This window comes from Protopterus annectens, chromosome 4.part1 (assembly GCF_019279795.1).
Source record: "Protopterus annectens isolate FY-2018-M chromosome 4.part1, PAN1.0, whole genome shotgun sequence".
Taxonomy (NCBI): Eukaryota; Metazoa; Chordata; order Ceratodontiformes; family Protopteridae; genus Protopterus; species Protopterus annectens.
In genome coordinates, this window is record NC_056734.1 from 626,825,780 (window position 1) to 626,843,536 (window position 17,757).

Below are 17,757 nucleotides of genomic sequence, written 5' to 3' on the forward strand. Positions count from 1 at the left end.
CCTGGAATCAGAGAAGTCCTGACCTTCCCACTTAAAATGCTCCCTCATGGAATGAAGAGTTTCTGAAAAGAAAAATCCTCAGGAGGAGAAGCAGAAGGAGTAGAATCATCCACATCAGAATCAGAATAAGGAGAGTACTCCTGCAAGTCTTGCCGAAGACTCTGAAACATCGAAGCCTGCTCAAAACTCCCTAGCTCAGGCTCCACCCTAGGTCTCTTATCAGGAGGGGGCAAAGAACCCCTAATCAAAGTAATCAAATCTTCTGCCATTTTAAGCATATGCTTCTTGGGCACAGTTCCTGAAGAACTAGGGGTGACACCAACTGAAGCTAAACCTGGCCTGCCTCTGGGAGAAGCCTTGGAAACAGAAGGAGAGGGCCTAACCACCCTAGGCAGGGAGGGGAGTACAGTAACCTGAGAAGCCCCATCACCCTGACCTGCCTCCTGAGAGGCCACATCCTGCAATAGCAAAGTCTCTCCCTGGGATCCCAAAGAAACCTCCGGTGGAACCACCGGCTCCACCGACACCTCTAAAGAACCGGCGTCCGCACGGACGGTTCTTCTAGCCTAGGCTTAACTGCATTGTGCTTGCGCTTCTTGAAGAAGCGGGCGTCGGAGCATCCGGCGGCATTTTATAATTGCACCGCTTCCCGAAGACTAACCTGGCACAATCTAATCTCCTCTTTATAGTGCGCTTATTGAATCTAGCACAAGAGCGACATCCAACAACGTCGTGCTCAGGCCCTAAACAAGGAATACACAAAGTATGATAGTCTCTATGCGGTATCTGTTTCTCACAAGAAATACAATTATTCACTTTTTCTGACATCCGGTAAACCACTGAGGCAAGAAAAAACTAAAATATTCCCCAACGGGGTACTTAGCCAACTTTGACTCGGTCTGAAACTCCGAAATCGAAAAATTTCAGAACGCCAACCGGCACTTGCAATACTGCTTCTGCATCGGACCATGCGGCAAAAAAGACTGAGGATATGACGTCGGTCATGCGCATTTTTACCCTGACGTCCTGATGTCAGTCAAATGCGCCTTGACCGACGTCAGCCTTATACTTTGATATTCGGGCCGACCGAGGACAGCGGACTACCCAAGTGTAAGGACTGCAGCAATGTGAGATGAAGAACATCCAAAGGAAGCCCTGTTCCTAAACACTAAATCCAACATAGTGTGAAACAAAGGTGGGAGGATTAGACCAAGGTAGTAGCAGCACAAATCTCATCCAAAGAAAGCTTATCCAAGGAGGCCAAAGAAGTAGCCACAGACCTAGTAGAGTGGGCTTTAACTGATCTGGACAGCTCCATATGCCTGCTATCATCAATGCAGGCAATACAGCTAGCAATCCATCTGAAAAGTTATCTTAGAAAATGCCAGACCTTTTCTGGCCTGAGAAAAGGCCATGAAAAGCTGATCCGACTTCCGAAATTCCTCAGTCCTCTTAAGATAAAATCATAGCCTCCTATGGACGTCTTAAGCAATGTAAAAGTATATTCCCCCTTATTAGAATAATTAGGGAAGAAAAAGTACAGTTTTGTACCTACCATAAATGTAGATGTTCGAGGATTCCCTTGCTGCAGTCCTGACTATTGGGTATAGTCCGCGTCCCAGTCGGCCCGAATACCAGAGTATAAGGCTGACGTCGGTCATGGCGCCTTAGACTGACGTCAGTACGTCAGGGTACTAATGCGCATGACCGACGTCATTTCCTCAGTCTTTTCTTGCCCCAGATGTCAGAAGACCCAAAAAGACAAGTCCCAAAAACAACCTGCACCAAAAAACATGTACAATATATACAACAATATGTACAAAAAATATATATATATGTAAACTCACCTACACAACCACCCCGAAACACAGAGGGGAAGGAGGGAGGGTAAATTGGACTGCAGCAAGGGAATCCTCGAACATCTACATGTATGGTAGGTACAAAACTGTACTATGTTCTTCGTCTTCCCTTGCTGCAGTCCTGACTATTGGGTAGAATCCCAAAGCAGAGGTAAGGGAGGCTGGCAAATTATAAAGTAGCAGGAGCTGACAACATGCCTTGTAAAACAGCTGTGGCAAAACCAGCCCTAGTCTTAGAGTATATAGGCAGGTGATAATGCCTAGAGAAAGTATGCACTGAACTCCAAGTAGCTGCTTCCAGAATATCCTTAGTTGCCACGCCTTAGAAATGCTGTTGAAGTGGCAGTAGCCCTAGTGGAATGAGGCCTAATCCCAGCTGGAACCTCTTTGCCATGATGGGAATAACAAAATGCAATGCAAAAGCCAATCCACCTAGAAATAGTTTGTTTTGACACAGGCTTGCCCTGTGAACCCAAAGCAAAAGAAACAAGTAACTGCTGAGACTGCCTAAAATTCTTAGTCCTGCTCAAATAATAGCAATTGCCTGTGTACATCTAAAGTGTGCAAAATCTTTTCCCCTTTATTTTGAGGATCTGCAAAAGCGTAGGCAAATGAATAGTTTGGTTTAAAGCCACACTAGAAACCACCTTAGGCATAAAGGAAGGATTAGTGCGTAATGATACCCTGTCCTTATGGAAAATCAAAAGGGCTCTACTGCCATAAGGGCCTGCAACTCAGACACCCTTCTTGCAGAAGTAATAGCCAACAGAAAAGCAGTCTTCCATGACAAATATTTCAATTCAGCAGTAGCTGCAGGCTCAAAAGGTTGTAGAGTAAGTTTTCCAACACAAAATTGAGATCCCAAGCAGGAGTAGGAGCTCTATTGGGGGTCTTATATTCTTTGCCCCTCTAAGAAACTGCTTGAACAAAGGATGCGAAAACAAAGGTGGGTCACAATCATAGTGAGCTGAAATTGCTGCAGCATGAATCTTTATGGAAGAGAAGGACAAACCTTTGTCCAATAATTCAGTAAGATATTGAAGAGCCGCACTCAAATTAGGCTCTGAAATCTCCAAATTCTTTGCTGTACTCCAAAACAAAAATCTCTTCCATTTTTCTGCGTACACTCTCCTAGTACTAGGCCTTCTAGCTTCCATAATCACATTAAAAACTTGTTGAGGAAGCTGAGACCTGCTGTGCTTCAACACAGAATATGCCAAGCTGTGAGATGAAGAGATTGAAGCTTGACATTGAGCAGATGACCGTCCTGCTGAGATAACAGATGAGGAATCAGAGGTAAAGGCCATGGAGGCTTCTTTACAAGACTCCTTAGAAGTGGGTACCAGTGTTGCCGAGGCCAATCTGGAGCTATCAAAATCATCCGTGGCCTGTCTTGTCTGACCTTTAATAATACCTTTGGAAGAAGAGGCAGAGGTGGAAAGGCATAGACATGAAGGTTTTCCAACTGAAAGACAGAGCATCCACTTTCCAAGCTGTGTGATGAAACCCCTTTGTGCAATACTTTGGCAGCTGGTGGTTTAGTGGAGAAGCGAACAGATCTATGTCTGGAGTTCCCCATGACACTGTCAATTTCTGAAATACATGAAGATCCAGTTTCCACTCGTGGGGATCCATGATTTGTCTGCTTAATACATCTGCTAGGAGTTCTGTGCTCCTGGCAGAAACCTTGCCTGAAGAGTCAGTTGCAGGCTTAGCAGTCTCCCATAAAATCATTGCTTGCCTGCATAGAGGATAAGAATGTGTTCCCCCTTGCTTGTTGATGTACCACATGACAGTTGTGTTGTCTGTTAGAATCAACACCTGCCCTGGAAGAAGTAACTCCTTGAACGCCATCAATGCAAACTGGACTGCTAACATCTCCTTCATGTTGATATGTAGATGCTGTAGTCTGGCAGGCCACTTGTCTTGTATCCACTTTCCATTTAGATGAGCTCCCCAAGCAGTGTCCGAGGCATCTGTCGTTAAAATCTGACTCGCCTCTGGCGGGTCACAGAGAGTCCCTTGTTTAGGTGACATTCCTGAGCCCACCACAAGAATTCCTTTTGAAGGCAAGGTATTATGTGAATGACAGTGTCGAAATCTTGGCAGTGCTGAGTCCATACATTTTGAGATACCATTGCAGCTTCCTCATATGCAGTTTGGCATTGGGAAGCACCAGAATACAAGATGCCATGAACCCTAATGCTTGAAGGACTGTCCTTGCAGTCAGCACGGACTGATGAGATAGTTGATGGAAGTAAAGTGACAGACTCTTTTGTTTGTCCGGGGTTAAAAGGCCATCTGGGCTGCTGTATTCAGTCTCACACCCAGAAAGCACATGTCTTGAGAGGGTACTAGACTGGACTTTATTTCGTTCACAGAATACCCTAGGCATCTTAGCACTGCTATGACATATTCCAGATGCTGTAGAAGGTCTTCCTTTTCTTGAGCCAGAATCAGGCAATCGTCCAAGTAAGGATAGATTTGAATGCCTTGAAGCCTGAAGTAAGCTATCACTGGAGCCAGAACCTTTGTGAATACTCTGGGGGCAGTAGATAAGCCAAAGGGCAATGCAGAGAACTGATAATGAAAATCTCAGTTGAAACCGCAGATACTTTCTGCAACTTAGCCTTATAGGCACATGAAGGTAAGCTTCCTTGAGATCCAAAGTTACCATCCAGTGATCCTTGCCCAGCAGAGGTAACAGTTGCTGTAACGTCAACATCTTGAACTTGGGAATGTCCAGATAAGTGTTGAGGATAGATAAATCCAAAATTGGTCTCCACATGTTCCCCTTCTTTGGTACTAGGAACAGGCGAGAATAAAATCGAAGCCCCTTTCTGATACAGGGACTGGCTGAATGGCCCCTATCTGGAGTAACTGAGAAACTTGCTTGTGAGCCTCTTTTCTTTGTGGAGGAGGAACATCTGGCATGCCTTTGAAAGGGGGCATTGTGTGGAAATAAAATCTGTAACCGTGATGAATGATATCCAGCACCCATCTGTCTTGAGTGATTAAATCCCAGTTTTCTTTGAAAAGAGACAATCTTCCTCCCAAAGGAGCTGCCAGGCGAGAATCCACTGGCAGCTGAAAAGGCAGGTCATTGGTTCTGCTTACGAAAGGACTGACCCCTGCCCTCACCAGAAGTCTGAGCAGGTGAACTGTCTGATCTAGGCCTAAGCAGAACCTTGAGCCCTGCCCCTACCACGTCTAGACCTACCCCTAGACTGGGAACCATAAGCAGGATATGTCCACCCCTTAGCAGGCCAATTTCTACTAAACTTGGAGGCTGCACCTGCAAAAATCTTTAACAGTCTGCATAGACTTAGCTTTGTCCTCCATTTTCTTTAAAACTGCTTCCACAGGCGGTCCAAACAACACATCAGACTGTAAAGGAGCATCCAAAATCCTGGTCTTAACATGCTCAGCTAAATTCTGATCCTTCAACCAGGCATGTCTGCGGAGAACAGAACTAGTAGCAGCCACCCTCGAGGAGGCCTGAACAGCATCAAAACCACACTGCAAAGAATGCTTACCCACTTGCTCAGACACATGAACCAAATCCAGCAATTCTTTACACTCAATACCTTCCGCCAAAGCATCCACCTGAGATTTCAATTGTGAAAGGAGATAATTCTGATATTTCAGCATATGAAACTGACAATTCAACGCCCTCATGGCTAGAGTGGAAGAAGTATATACTTTCTTACCCCACCTATCCAAAGCCCTTGCCTCTTTATCAGAGGGTACAGGATTTTTAACCACAGAAGCTTTAACACCTTTAGGCCCCTGAGAAACAGTTTCTGGGTCCGCCCTGGGACTCTTAAACAAATACTTATGAGCCTCGCGCACCCTATAATACCTATCAGGCTTAACACGAGCAGGAGGCAAGGAGTCAGGGTTCCGGGAAGCCCCTGGAAAAACATCCTCCACCACATTCAACACAGGAGGAATAGCCAAGGGGCTATGCTGGGGTAAACACAAGAATTCCTTAAGGCTTTTCCTGGAATCAGAGTAATCCTGGCCTTCCCATTTAAAGTGCTCCCTCATCGAGTGAAGACTCTCTGAAAATGAAAAATCCTCAGGAGGAGAAGCTGTAGGAGTGGAATCATCCACATCAGAATCAGAATAAGTAGGAAACTCTTGCAAGTCTTCCACAGAAGACTCTGAAGCCTGTGAACACTGTTCAAAACTATCAAACTCCTGTTCCACCCTAGGCCTCTTATCAGGCGGGGCATAGAACCTCTAATCAGAGTAATCAAATCTTCTGCCATTTTAAGCATATGTTTCTTAGGCACAGAGCCGAAATGCTAGGAGAAGCCCCACAGAAGCTGAACTTGGCCTACCTCTAAAAGAAGCTTTGGCAACAGAAGGAGAGGCCCTAACTACCTTGGGAAGAGAGGGAAGAACAGTTACCTGAGAAGCCCCTCAGCCTGGCCTACCTCCTGAGAGGCACATCCTGTAACAGTAACGTATCTGCCTCAGACTCCATAGAGACTCCTGGCAAAACCTCTGGCTCCCCTGAGCCTGCTAATGAACCGTCGTCCGGGACTGCGGTTCCTCACCCCTAGGCTTCACTGTTTTGTCCTTACGCTTCTTGGATGAAGCGGGCCGGAGCATCCGGCGGCATATTATAATTACAACGCTTCCCAAACACTAACCTAGCACAATCAAGCCTCCTCTTAATAGTGCGCTTGTTAAATCTAGCACAAGAGCGGCAACCAACAACGTCGTGCTCAGGCCCTAAACAAGGTATACACAACGTATGATAATCCCTATGCGGTATCTGCTTCCCACAAGAAATACAGTTATTCACTTTTCTGACATCGGTTAAATACTGAGGCAAGAAAAACCAAAATGTTCCCCAACGGGTTACTTAGCCAACTCTGTTTCGGTCTGAAACTCCGGTTTCGGAAAATCTCAGAACGCCAACCTGCACTCGCAAAATTGCTTCTGCATCGGACCATGCGGCAAAAAAGACTGAGGAAATGACGTCGGTCATGCGCATTAGTACCCTGACGTACTGACGTCAGTCTAAGGTGCCATGACCGACGTCAGCCTTATACTCTGGTATTCGGGCCGACTGGGACGCGGACTATACCCAATAGTCAGGACTGCAGCAAGGGAAGACGAAGAACATCTGGTAGCTGGACAGATTGGTTGAGGTTAGTTTCCAAAGCCACCTTCGGAACAAACAAAGGATTTGTCCTGAGGGATAACCTATCCTTGCGGAAGACCATAAAAAGGGGCCTTAATGCTGAGAGCGCCTGCAACTTGGAAATTCTCTTGGCAGAATTAATAGCCACTGAGAAAGCCACCTTCTAAGACAAAAATGTAAGATCATAAGATGCAGCCAGTTCAAAGGGCTTGTGTGTCAAAGACTAACACCAGAGTTAAATCCCATGGTGGGGAATGATCTTTGATAGGAGGTAGAAAAACTCCTTTGAGAAAGGCTTTGCATAGTTTAGAAGAAAAGGTGGAACCCTCATTCAAACAGAAATTAGAGATGGTCGCCAACTGGAGTTTAATCGTGGAGAAACTAGTACCTTCCTGAAAGAGAGAAGCCAAGAACATCAAAATGTCAAGAATCAGGGCTGAAAATGGGATCCAAATTACTTTGCCTAGACCACATAGAAAATCTTTTCCATTTACTGGAACACACCTTCTGAGATGCCAAGATAATATTTCTCACCGAAAAGGGGAGCCTGGACTAGGAAAGGATCACTGGAACTGGAGGAACCAAACGGTTAGACAAAGAGCCTGGAAGTTGGGAAGAGGAAGCCCCAGGGATGGGAAATGAGATCTGGAATGGGATCCAATATCCTGGTAGGATATTTCAGATGAGACTGAAGGGACAACCATGCCTGATGAGGCCAAAAGGGGGCAATGAGGATGAGAGGGGTCTTCAGGCGTTGAGCTTTCTGCAAGACCTTGGGAATTAAGGGAGTAGGGGGATAAGCATAGAGGAGGCCAGACAGCCAATTCTGAACCACAGGATTTTTAAAGAGGAACTTGTGAGAGTCAGGTACCCTGTAATATCTATCAGGTTTTCTGGGAGCAGGAGGTAAAGAGTCAGGAGCCAAGCTAGATTCTGAGAAGGCATCAACTACAATGTCCAGTACAGGAGGGATAGCTAAAGGCCTGTTTTGCGGCAGGAGTAATAATTCCCTAAGCCTCTTTTTGGAGTCAGAGTAATCTTGGCTTTCCCAGCGAAAATGCTCCTTAACAGTATGCAAGGTTTCACCAAAAGACAAATCCTCTAGAGGGGAAGCAGAGGGAATGGAGTCCTCTGCATCAGAATCTTTATAGGGAGAGAAGGGCAAATCCTGGTCATCGGAGAAAATAGAAATTTCAGAATCCTGATCAGAAGAATAAGAAGGAAAATCAGTCCTAAATCTCTTAGAGGGGGAAGGATGGCTTCCCCTGATTAGAGTAACATGGTCTTCAGCCAGTCTTATTTGTTTTATAGGCATAGGAGCCTGACCATGCGATCTGGGTGGCGGTTTTCTAGGCATAGATCGAGTTTTAGGCCTTGAAGAAGATGGTGTCGGTTTAATATGCAAGTCAGTAGGCGTGAATACACCCTCAGAAGCCGGTGCCTGCACAGCGGCTCCAGACCCATCCAAGGTAGAGACATCCGCAGGTTCCACAGTCGAAGAAGCATCTCGCGGCATACTGGACTCCAAATGGGTCTCAGTGGAGGCCTACGAATCTGAAGTAGTGGGTATAAGGGGCTGCAAAATCGCCTCACTAAGTACCGGTGAACTGGCGACTAGCTTAGGAGAAGCGTCATCGGCAACTTTGGACCCAAGCGGTCTGTATGTCTATCTATGATTTTTGGAATGTCGGCAGTCGGGTGACTTGCCGAAAACATTTCTGGATAATTGAACAGAGTATCAAAATATTTAGATGCGCAAATGAACTAACAAAGAATAGTACGAGGTTTGAATAAGGCACAAAACCGACAGCGAGATACGTTGTGCTCTGGGTCTAAGCAAAGAATACAGTACGAATGAAAATCTTTACGAGGTATTTGCTTTCCACAAGAAATACAATTGTTAACTTTTACTGACATTGGTTTAGGGTAAGAAAAAGGATCCCCGACGGGGTACTTAACGTAGATGAAGACTTCTGATCTGAAACTCGAAAACAAAAATATCAGGAGTCGGCCGACCGGCACTTGCGAACTGCTTCTGCTTCGGGCACCGCACGGCAAGAAAGACAGATGTAATGGCGTCGGCTGTATGCTTTATACCCCTGATTACCTGATGTCATGGAAGATGAGACAGCAACCGACGCAGGACCTAAGACTTCGACAATCAGGCCGACTGAGGCCTACTGCAAGCAGATAACCCAAATGTGATGACTGCAACAGTGAAACACGAAGAACATCCAAAGTTTCTTACTACCTCTCAGAGTCTTAGAAAAAGATTGTTGGGGAGTAGAAAACTTGATTCCCACCACGGACAGAATCTTACCCTACTGCTCGCTGCGGGTCAATGTTTCCTTGACAGAAGGTCCAATAAGGCCGAAACGTCAAAGGAAGCTTTGGTAAAAGATGCCTTGAAGGTTTCTGCAAACCCGCAAAGAAATTGGCATACGTGCCATCTAATGGAAATTCCTGTGCCAGCTACTCAAGAGGTGTCCACTGCCACATTGGAGATCAACCTCATTGAAGCATTAGCCAGGGAAGTCAGAGTGGACAACTTAGGAGAGACCAGATTAAGACTCTCTGGAGGTAGCAACTCTGTAAGGGAATTGGCAAGTTCTGATACCAAATCCCTCTGAAGCTGGGTAAAATGTGCCATGTAGTCGGTTGCCCTCAATCAGAATGTAGCTGAGGAAAACATGTGATTTCCAAAATGGTCACTTGCTCAACAGTCTCTTCAAGAGCTGGACCGAGGAAGCTTTGCTCTATTAGCTCCTTCTTAGTAGCAGCAGCCACCATGATAGCATCAACAGGGACACCCTTACTCCAAAAAGCCTCATCTTTGGGGGGAATGAAGAACTTGTCCGCCTTTTTAGGTACTGGTTCCACTCTGTCCGGCTCCTTCCAAGCCCTGCTGGCGATGAGATCCACAAGCTCGTTGGCAGGTGGGGACACCCAGGTAGAAAATGGGCCCATCCCGAAGGCCTTTAGGAAAACTAATTACTCCAAAGATGGGGTGAGGGAAGACCACCTCCTTTTTGCTTCAGAATTTTGAGGATGTCCCCAAAGGACACTTCCTCAGGCAGAAGTCTGGGGGACCCATCTCCCTCCTCGAAATCTGTGCCCTCAGTGAGGGACTCTCTAGGGGAGTCCAGGTGAATCCTCTTGCACGTTCTGTTCCTAGGGGGTTCCTCCATTGTGGGCACGGAGTTGGACTTGGAAGAGACCAGGACCCCAAACATGGTAGTGCCTGTCTGATGGCGCTTGCGGAAGGGCTGACCCTGGAAAGATGAGACCTCGCCGCCCAAAGCCTAGAGGGGCTGGGGAAGACCTACAGATGAAAGAGAGATGACTACCAAGCTGGTGAAAGTCCTCTCTAACACCTAGAAGGCCAAAGGACTGGATGAGGCTCCCCTCTCCTCTCCCGCAGCCAAAGCTGCCAAGGGAGGGAGGGAGGACCACAATGCAGAGCACCAATGCCCCCAGATGACATCAGCCCAGAGCTGTCCAGCACCAAAGCCCCCAAGGGAAGGGAATGGTCAGAAAATTCTGGGCCCAACCCCACCACCAGGGAACCAACACCGACTTTGCAGGGCTGAGGTGCAGCAGGTTCCAAGGGCAGCAGAAGAGAGCCCACTGGGGACCCTGTGTTGAGAAAGGAGGGATGCCCGACACAGTCTGCCTCTCATAAAGAATGTTCTGATCCTGGTGTTCCAAACCCAGTTGGATTGGAAGAGGAGAGTGAAGTCCAGTGGATGGAAACAGTCCCCTAGGCAACTGAGCTGGGGATGGGAACAAACCCAACTCAATTTGGGCCTTGAGGAAAGTCCTCAACCTATCCATATCTGTGGGTAGCAAACTTCTGGAAGACATGGAAGAATGCCCAGTCTTTGCTGGAGATCCCGCCAAAGCTCTACGAACACGAGAGGGGAACAGACTCAGATGTATCGAATCTGAACTCCTGGACCTGGAGGGGGAACTTTCAATGACTATCAGATCCAACAGAAATATCTCATCCGAAGTCCTAGTAGGATCTGATGCTTTAACCAGCATACCAGATGGATCCGACAAATGGGTCAGATTTGGAGAAGGTTTGCGCTGAGTCAGATCCGAAGGCCACTGAGGCCTCAGATCCAAGAGATTGAGCCAAGGCTCTCTGAGAAGAAAAGCCCGGACATGAAGCCAATGAGGTTGGGCTCAGATCCAGGGATCTGCGATCCGACAGCCTTGGTTATTTAGAAGCAGAAGGAGACCACTTGGAAGGAGTGGTCTCTTCCTAGGGTCCTGAGCAACTTTAGAGGGAGAATCCAATGCCAATGGACCACCCTTAGCTAACCCCTTCATCAACAACTTGTTCGTACGTTCCATGAGAGCCCTAGCGTTGAATGCTGTACAAATGTCACATTCAACCTCCAGGTGTGGCTCTCCTAGACAGAAAACACACTCCTTGTGTGAACCAAAATGAGCTATCTTCCGACTGCATGAGGAGCACCTTTTAAAGTCTGAAAATTTTTCAGACATCTCAAAGCTCGCACACACAAACATGCACACACACACGCGCGCAAACACACACACGCGCGCAAACACACACACGCGCGCAAACACACACGCACACACACACACGCACACGCGCGCACACACACACACACACACACACACACACACACACACACGCGCGCACACACACACGCGCACACACACACACGCGCACACACACACGCGCACACACACACACACAAGCGCACACACACACACAAGCGCACACACACACAAGCGCACACACACACACAAGCGCACACACACACACACAAGCGCACACAAGAAAAAAGAGAGAGAAAAGTTGTTGTTTTTTTTTTTTGTTTTGTTTTTTTTTAACAAAAGGAAAAAGGGTGGGAAGAAAAGACCAGTAGCTAAAAAGAGAAAAATAGGGGCCCTACAGACACAAATTAGCTGTGGGAGGGGAGAAGAAACTAAGATAGGAGGAAAAGAAACACTTTCACTCATTCCAAAAAGGAAGAAAAGAAGAAAAAGAGCTACTTATCTAACACACGAGGAATTGTGAGCTTGGATCACATCCTATGCTTTCAGCGGCAAATGAGATCTAAGGGTTACAGGACAGCAAGAGATTATGGAAACGGGAGGAGGTTGAGTTCTAGATCTGTCCATCAGTTGCTGGCTCGGATCAGAGGTCAGATCCAAGACCCATTCGTGATGAATAATGACACGGATAGCATCAGATCATGAAATGGTGCTTGCCTGTTTATGATGACCTTAGAACACCAAATCCTGATCAAGTTACAGCAAAGGACTACCATCAAATAGTACAGATATATTTGACCTCTAAGAAACCTTGTCTGATTACAGCAGATTTTAGTGAGCAGATGTGTGTTATGGATACTCCTCCAGAAATCTTCATAAAGACAGATTTGACTTTGAGTGGGTATCTCCCATGTCATCATACAGCCATTTCTCTGGACTATTTACTGTAGTTCCATTCTAAATATGCCTATTGCAAAAACATCAGCTATTGTTCCCATTCTCGGTTAGTCACCACAAATTATCCAAAACTCTGCCCTTTGAAGTCCTGCCTTTTAACAAAGTGTAACCATAATCAACAGTAAGTGAAAAAGTAAGTAGTACATTTTATACGAACTAGACAGGCATGCAGTAAAGAATATATGGCAGCAGGCCAATGACCTTTTCTCAATACAGCTTCCCTAAATAACTAAGAAGCATTAATGACGGATACAATAGGATTTTTTTTCCTGCAGTGTCACTTCCTGATGCTTACATTCACTAGCATTCTTAGCTTTATGTCTCCACCAGTGCACATCTTCTTTCCTCTACATATTTTATTTGTACACATTTACCTGACATGTGAAACAATCCACCTTTGACCCTCTTCAGCCATGACTCATGCTACAACAGCAAAAATGGAAATGTAAAATATATGAACAATTTATAAGTAGCCAATCAACCAGATGTCTTTTCAAGGACAGAGCACTACAGAGTACTTAAGAAATCTAACAGGATATGCATGCAGAACTCGAGAGAGAGCATCAAGAGGTGATGACTAAATATCAGAACCTGGAGCTATGAGGCAGAAAGCATAAACACTTTGCCACCATACTGATAGTGTCAGAGGAAGAGCACCAGCCAGCATCATTTAATCATCTAGTACACCAAAAGCCACTACAGACGACACATCAGATGCTCACAAAGTGGGAATCTCAGTACCTCTTGTTCTGCTAACTACTACCAAAAAGGAGAAAATAGTTTATAAGAAAGCAAGAATCTATAGTCTCTATAAACCAGTTGTCACACACCAAGTATAATCTAATCCACTTCCTTTGAAAAATATGCTTTCAAGGTCACTCACTTTTCTGTTTTTGAAGCGCATAAATTACTTAACTTTCACAAACATGTTAAAACTATAAATTTAAAAATTTATTATAAAAGTTCAGTAGCATCTACATCAAGTCAATGTAATATCTTTCGGCACAAAATAATTAAATGAAAAAGACATCCTTTCTATGTTACTTCAAATGAAAAGAAACATGTGACACCGACATTTTTAAATACAGGAATACAGAAAAAAATGTTGATGTCTAACAAACCAATGTAAACACTGTTTAATCTAAAAAACAGTGAGAAAGGTTTTCTGGTGCTTTTAAACTCAAACTTGCTATGCTTTTCATAAAGATGGCGTTAACATGTACAGCATGTAAACTCAGCCAGAGGCTTGAAGTTAATTCTTGTGAAGAGGTACACACGGGTTCACATAGCAATGGGTTTCTATACTTAGGAAACATGCTAACAGTAAGCATGAAATTAGCACAGTTCTTTCGCTGTGAAGCACATTACATATCTTGCTGGGGAGGGTCTAATTAGACAAGCTTAAAAAAGTGTTTCAGCCTTTCCAAAATATTCTCATAAAAAATGCAAAAATAAAGTAAATACATAAAAATAAGGGTATATACACACACCTCTCTGGCAAGTGCAAGGAAGTTACTGTTGAGCTGCACATTGGACATGATCTCAGTCAGATCTTCATAATCTTCAACATCTTCATTGAGCTCAAGGAAAACACCATGCCGACCAAGCATAAAAGCCATCTGCTTCTGAATAACACTACAAAGCAAAATGACATACAAACAAAATTAGTTTTAACACTGACCGACTCTGGGAATGATGCAATACGCATGCAACATGCATGAAGCAGACCAAACAAAAGGATTAACAAGCACCTCTGATATCAAATACATCAAGACTAATTTGATTACTCCAGGTTTGCATGTTTACTCACTTATATATACATTTGTTAAATGGGTAAGAACGCTACACTAAAGACCCTTTTTGGGTGCGACCTGGGGCAGAAAGTAATATACAGCGAAATTAAGATGTCTTCCCTAAAACCCACACACAAAGTGGACAACTTGCCACGTCAATTAAAATCCCATTTTAGCCAAGCTACTGATGAAAGTTCTAAACTAAAGTAGAACCCATTAAATGGAGCCATTTTCTCTCCAATATTTGCTAAAAATATACAAAATTACAGCTGTGTAGGCAATCTACCACAACTGTAAATGTTTGAGGGTGTTCACTGCTGCAGTCATAACATATGAGGGATCACAAAGTTTGGTGGCAGTACAAAGTAAAGGAAAACTGAGAAATGGGCAGACAGGCTGGATAAAGGACAAACTAGTAGTTATATTACTGGGAAAATCAAGCTGAATGAGTCGAGTCTTGGGGTGAAAAAAAAAGACATGAAAATACACACGCAAGAAAATTTGCAAAAGGTTTATAAAGACAAAAATCAGAATTTGCAAAATAAGTGGTATCTAAATTATGTAAGAAGTTATACTAATTTGAAAACATTTTGAAGGTTTACATATTTGTGTAGTTTTTAAAGGTAAATATAAATTGTCAGCTTAAATACTACTTGAAATAGGTCATCTATACAGGAATATTATGAAAAGTAAAAATTTGGAGTTTTCTTACTATATACTCTTTTTCTTAAGAATTCCTTTCATAGGTTAATAGGTAGGTACTAGGCTATCGGCCCTAGGGCTTATACAAGCCTTGCCAAAAAGGTACGCTGGCTTTCGCCACCCAAGCAAATTATTTTCCTGTACCTCTGTCGAGCAGAGCCACAGAGGTGATCCCCAGTGTGCATTTCCTATTTCCCATCTAATCATCAAGATTTTTCTTGAAGAGTGCTAATAAGGAGCTTTGTTTGATATAGACAGTTTGTTCCAGAGTATGGGAAGTCTCTGGGACAGGAATCTAGCCCTCCAACATGTTCAGTTTATTGTGGTAACAAGGTTTAGGTCCCTAGAGCGTGTAGCTCGGAAAGATTGGGATTTCTTTAAGTGGAGCATGTCCAACAGCTCTGGGTTTGACATAGCTTTGTATGTTAGGCAGAGATCACCTCTGAGTAGGCGATATGTGACAGAGTAAAGCTGGAGTTTTTTGAGACGGTCTGCGTAGGGCATCTGTTTGAGGACGGTAATCCTCTTTGTGAGGTATTTCTGCGGCCTTTCCAGTTGTTGTAGATGTCTTGTGAGGTACATACCAAAAGGGGCGTTGTACTCTATAATGGGTCTAATGAGTGACAAGTAGAGGGGAACAATGACCTCTTTTTCTGGATGAGAAACCTTTTGTGATGAGGTGTGCTATTTAGAAGGATTTCCTGACTACTGTGGCGATGTGATTATCAAAGGAGAGACTACTGTCCACCTGTGTTCCAAGGTCTCTTATCACACTTTCAGTGTTAAGTAGACGACCACCTATGTGGTAGCTCATGGGAACAGAGTTTTTACCAACGGGGATGACAATGCACTTTTTGGCATTGAGCTTGAGGCCATGGCTTTGACACTAGGCATCTGTCTCAGTGAGACCCTTTTGTAGGATGTCCACATCATTATGAGTTTCAATTATGGCTCCTAGTTTGCAGTCATCTGCGAACTTCGTTAGCCAAAGACCTTCTGTGTTTTGGTATCTACTTTTCTGAAGTACAAGCTAACAGGAGAGGACCCAGGACTGAACCCTGTGATACTCCACTTGTCATTGGCCTGAAGTCAGATTTGGAGTCTACTACTTTCACAGTGTGTGTTCTGTCAGTGAGCCAGTTGGCAACCCATCTTGTGACACAGGGATTTATACCTAGTTTAGTGAGTTTGTCTATAATTCCAGAGTGGGGGAACGTGTCAAAAGCCTTGGCGAGATCTAGATAGGCCGTGTGAACCACCTTACCCTCGTCTACGGCTTTGGTGACTGCTTTAAGAAGTCAATCAAGTTTAGGAGACATGATCTGCCTTTTACAAACCCAAACTGGGTGGGGTCCAGAGTTTGGAGATTACCAATGTCTTTGTTTATAAGTTCCATGATGACACGTTCCATGGCCTTGCAGACCAGGCTCGTTAGGCTAATGGGGCAGTAGTTCCCAGGGTCTGTGGTGGCTCCCCCCTTTGTGGAGTGGGATAACCGTCGCTGTGCACCATTCAGTAGGCACAAAGCCTGGGGTGAGGCTATGATTGAACATGGTGCTTAGTTGGGGTGCCAGTTCATTCTGTAGTTCATGTAGAACACAGCCTGGAATGCTGTCAGGTCCCATGAATGTTGTGCTCTTGGCTTTGGAGAGAGTGTTTTTTACCTGTGGAGCCGTGATTACAGGAACTTTGCATTCTTCCGGTATAGAGATGGGCCCTTTAGGGGGTGAGGGGAGGGGTAAAGTTAGCAATTAACCTATCTGCCAGGATGTTGGCAATATCAGTTGGTTCTGTATAGTGCCATTGTGCTGTAACTCAAGCAGATCCGAGTGTTGCCATTGAGATTCTTGACATAGCTATAGAATGCTTTGTGGTTGTCTTTAGAATCCGTGGCAATTCTGTTTTCATAACTAGCTTTGGAGGATTTTATGAGGGATCTCCGCTTCTTACTGAGGCTGACCAGGGAGTAGTAGCCTTAACGCCCTTGGATCCCAGTGAAATGGTCTATATAGAAATAGTGAGGCCCAAGAAAAGAATGGGCAACAGAAAAGATGAAAGTAGAAAGCTGGAGTGTAAGATTCCCCATAAAGCCCTGAAAAACTGGAGGCAAATAGTTCATAACACCATTGTTTCTACTTTTCCAGGACTCAAGTAAACCATGTTTTCATAACTGATTCATCATTAATTAGAATAAAGACAAAAAAAGGAAGCTGTTATTTTCCATCTTTTCAACTTATATAAACTATGTCTCAAGGAAAATGTTTTACCGTGTTTCTAAAGTTCTTCCTTATAGAAAACCAACTGCCATAACACCATTAATCGAAATTATTTACTAATGAGTTTCATCTTTTCTAAGCATTCACACCTGTAGTGCTGACCTCATACTTCCCTATATACCTGCACGTTATTTACAGGTGTGTCACTAGCTAAGTAAAGCCACACTATAGTGGGAGTAAGATTCAGGCAGAGGTCAACTTCCATTTTCAGGTGGCTGAAATTATGAGTGTCCCACAACTACAGGAAGGCAGAAGCCCTCAGTCTCCACAGCAGGCTGAAATTCCTGTTGAAAACTCTATCCTTCTACTCAAGATAGGCGAGCCAGCAAGACTCCCACTATCTCTTACCACTCCCTACAAGCCAACTGTTCAGGGACTTGGTGTTCTAAATGAATCCATGTTAAGAGGGTCACTGTGGGGGTACCAGCCCTCTGTGCAATGAAGCTAGATTACATTAATATTCTGCGTCAGTTTGGTTTTCT

The 17,757-nt window shown here is 44.6% G+C and overlaps 1 protein-coding gene across 1 annotated transcript in view; it reads right to left on the minus strand.

Moving 5' to 3' along the window:
* PSMD2 (proteasome 26S subunit ubiquitin receptor, non-ATPase 2) overlaps positions 1-17,757 on the minus strand; it is a 1,781,804-nt gene that overhangs the window by 1,356,557 nt on the left and 407,490 nt on the right. The window contains exon 7 of the mRNA XM_044070442.1: positions 13,995-14,139. Coding sequence (XP_043926377.1) covers positions 13,995-14,139 — 145 coding nt within the window. The remainder of the gene's footprint in view (positions 1-13,994; positions 14,140-17,757) is intronic.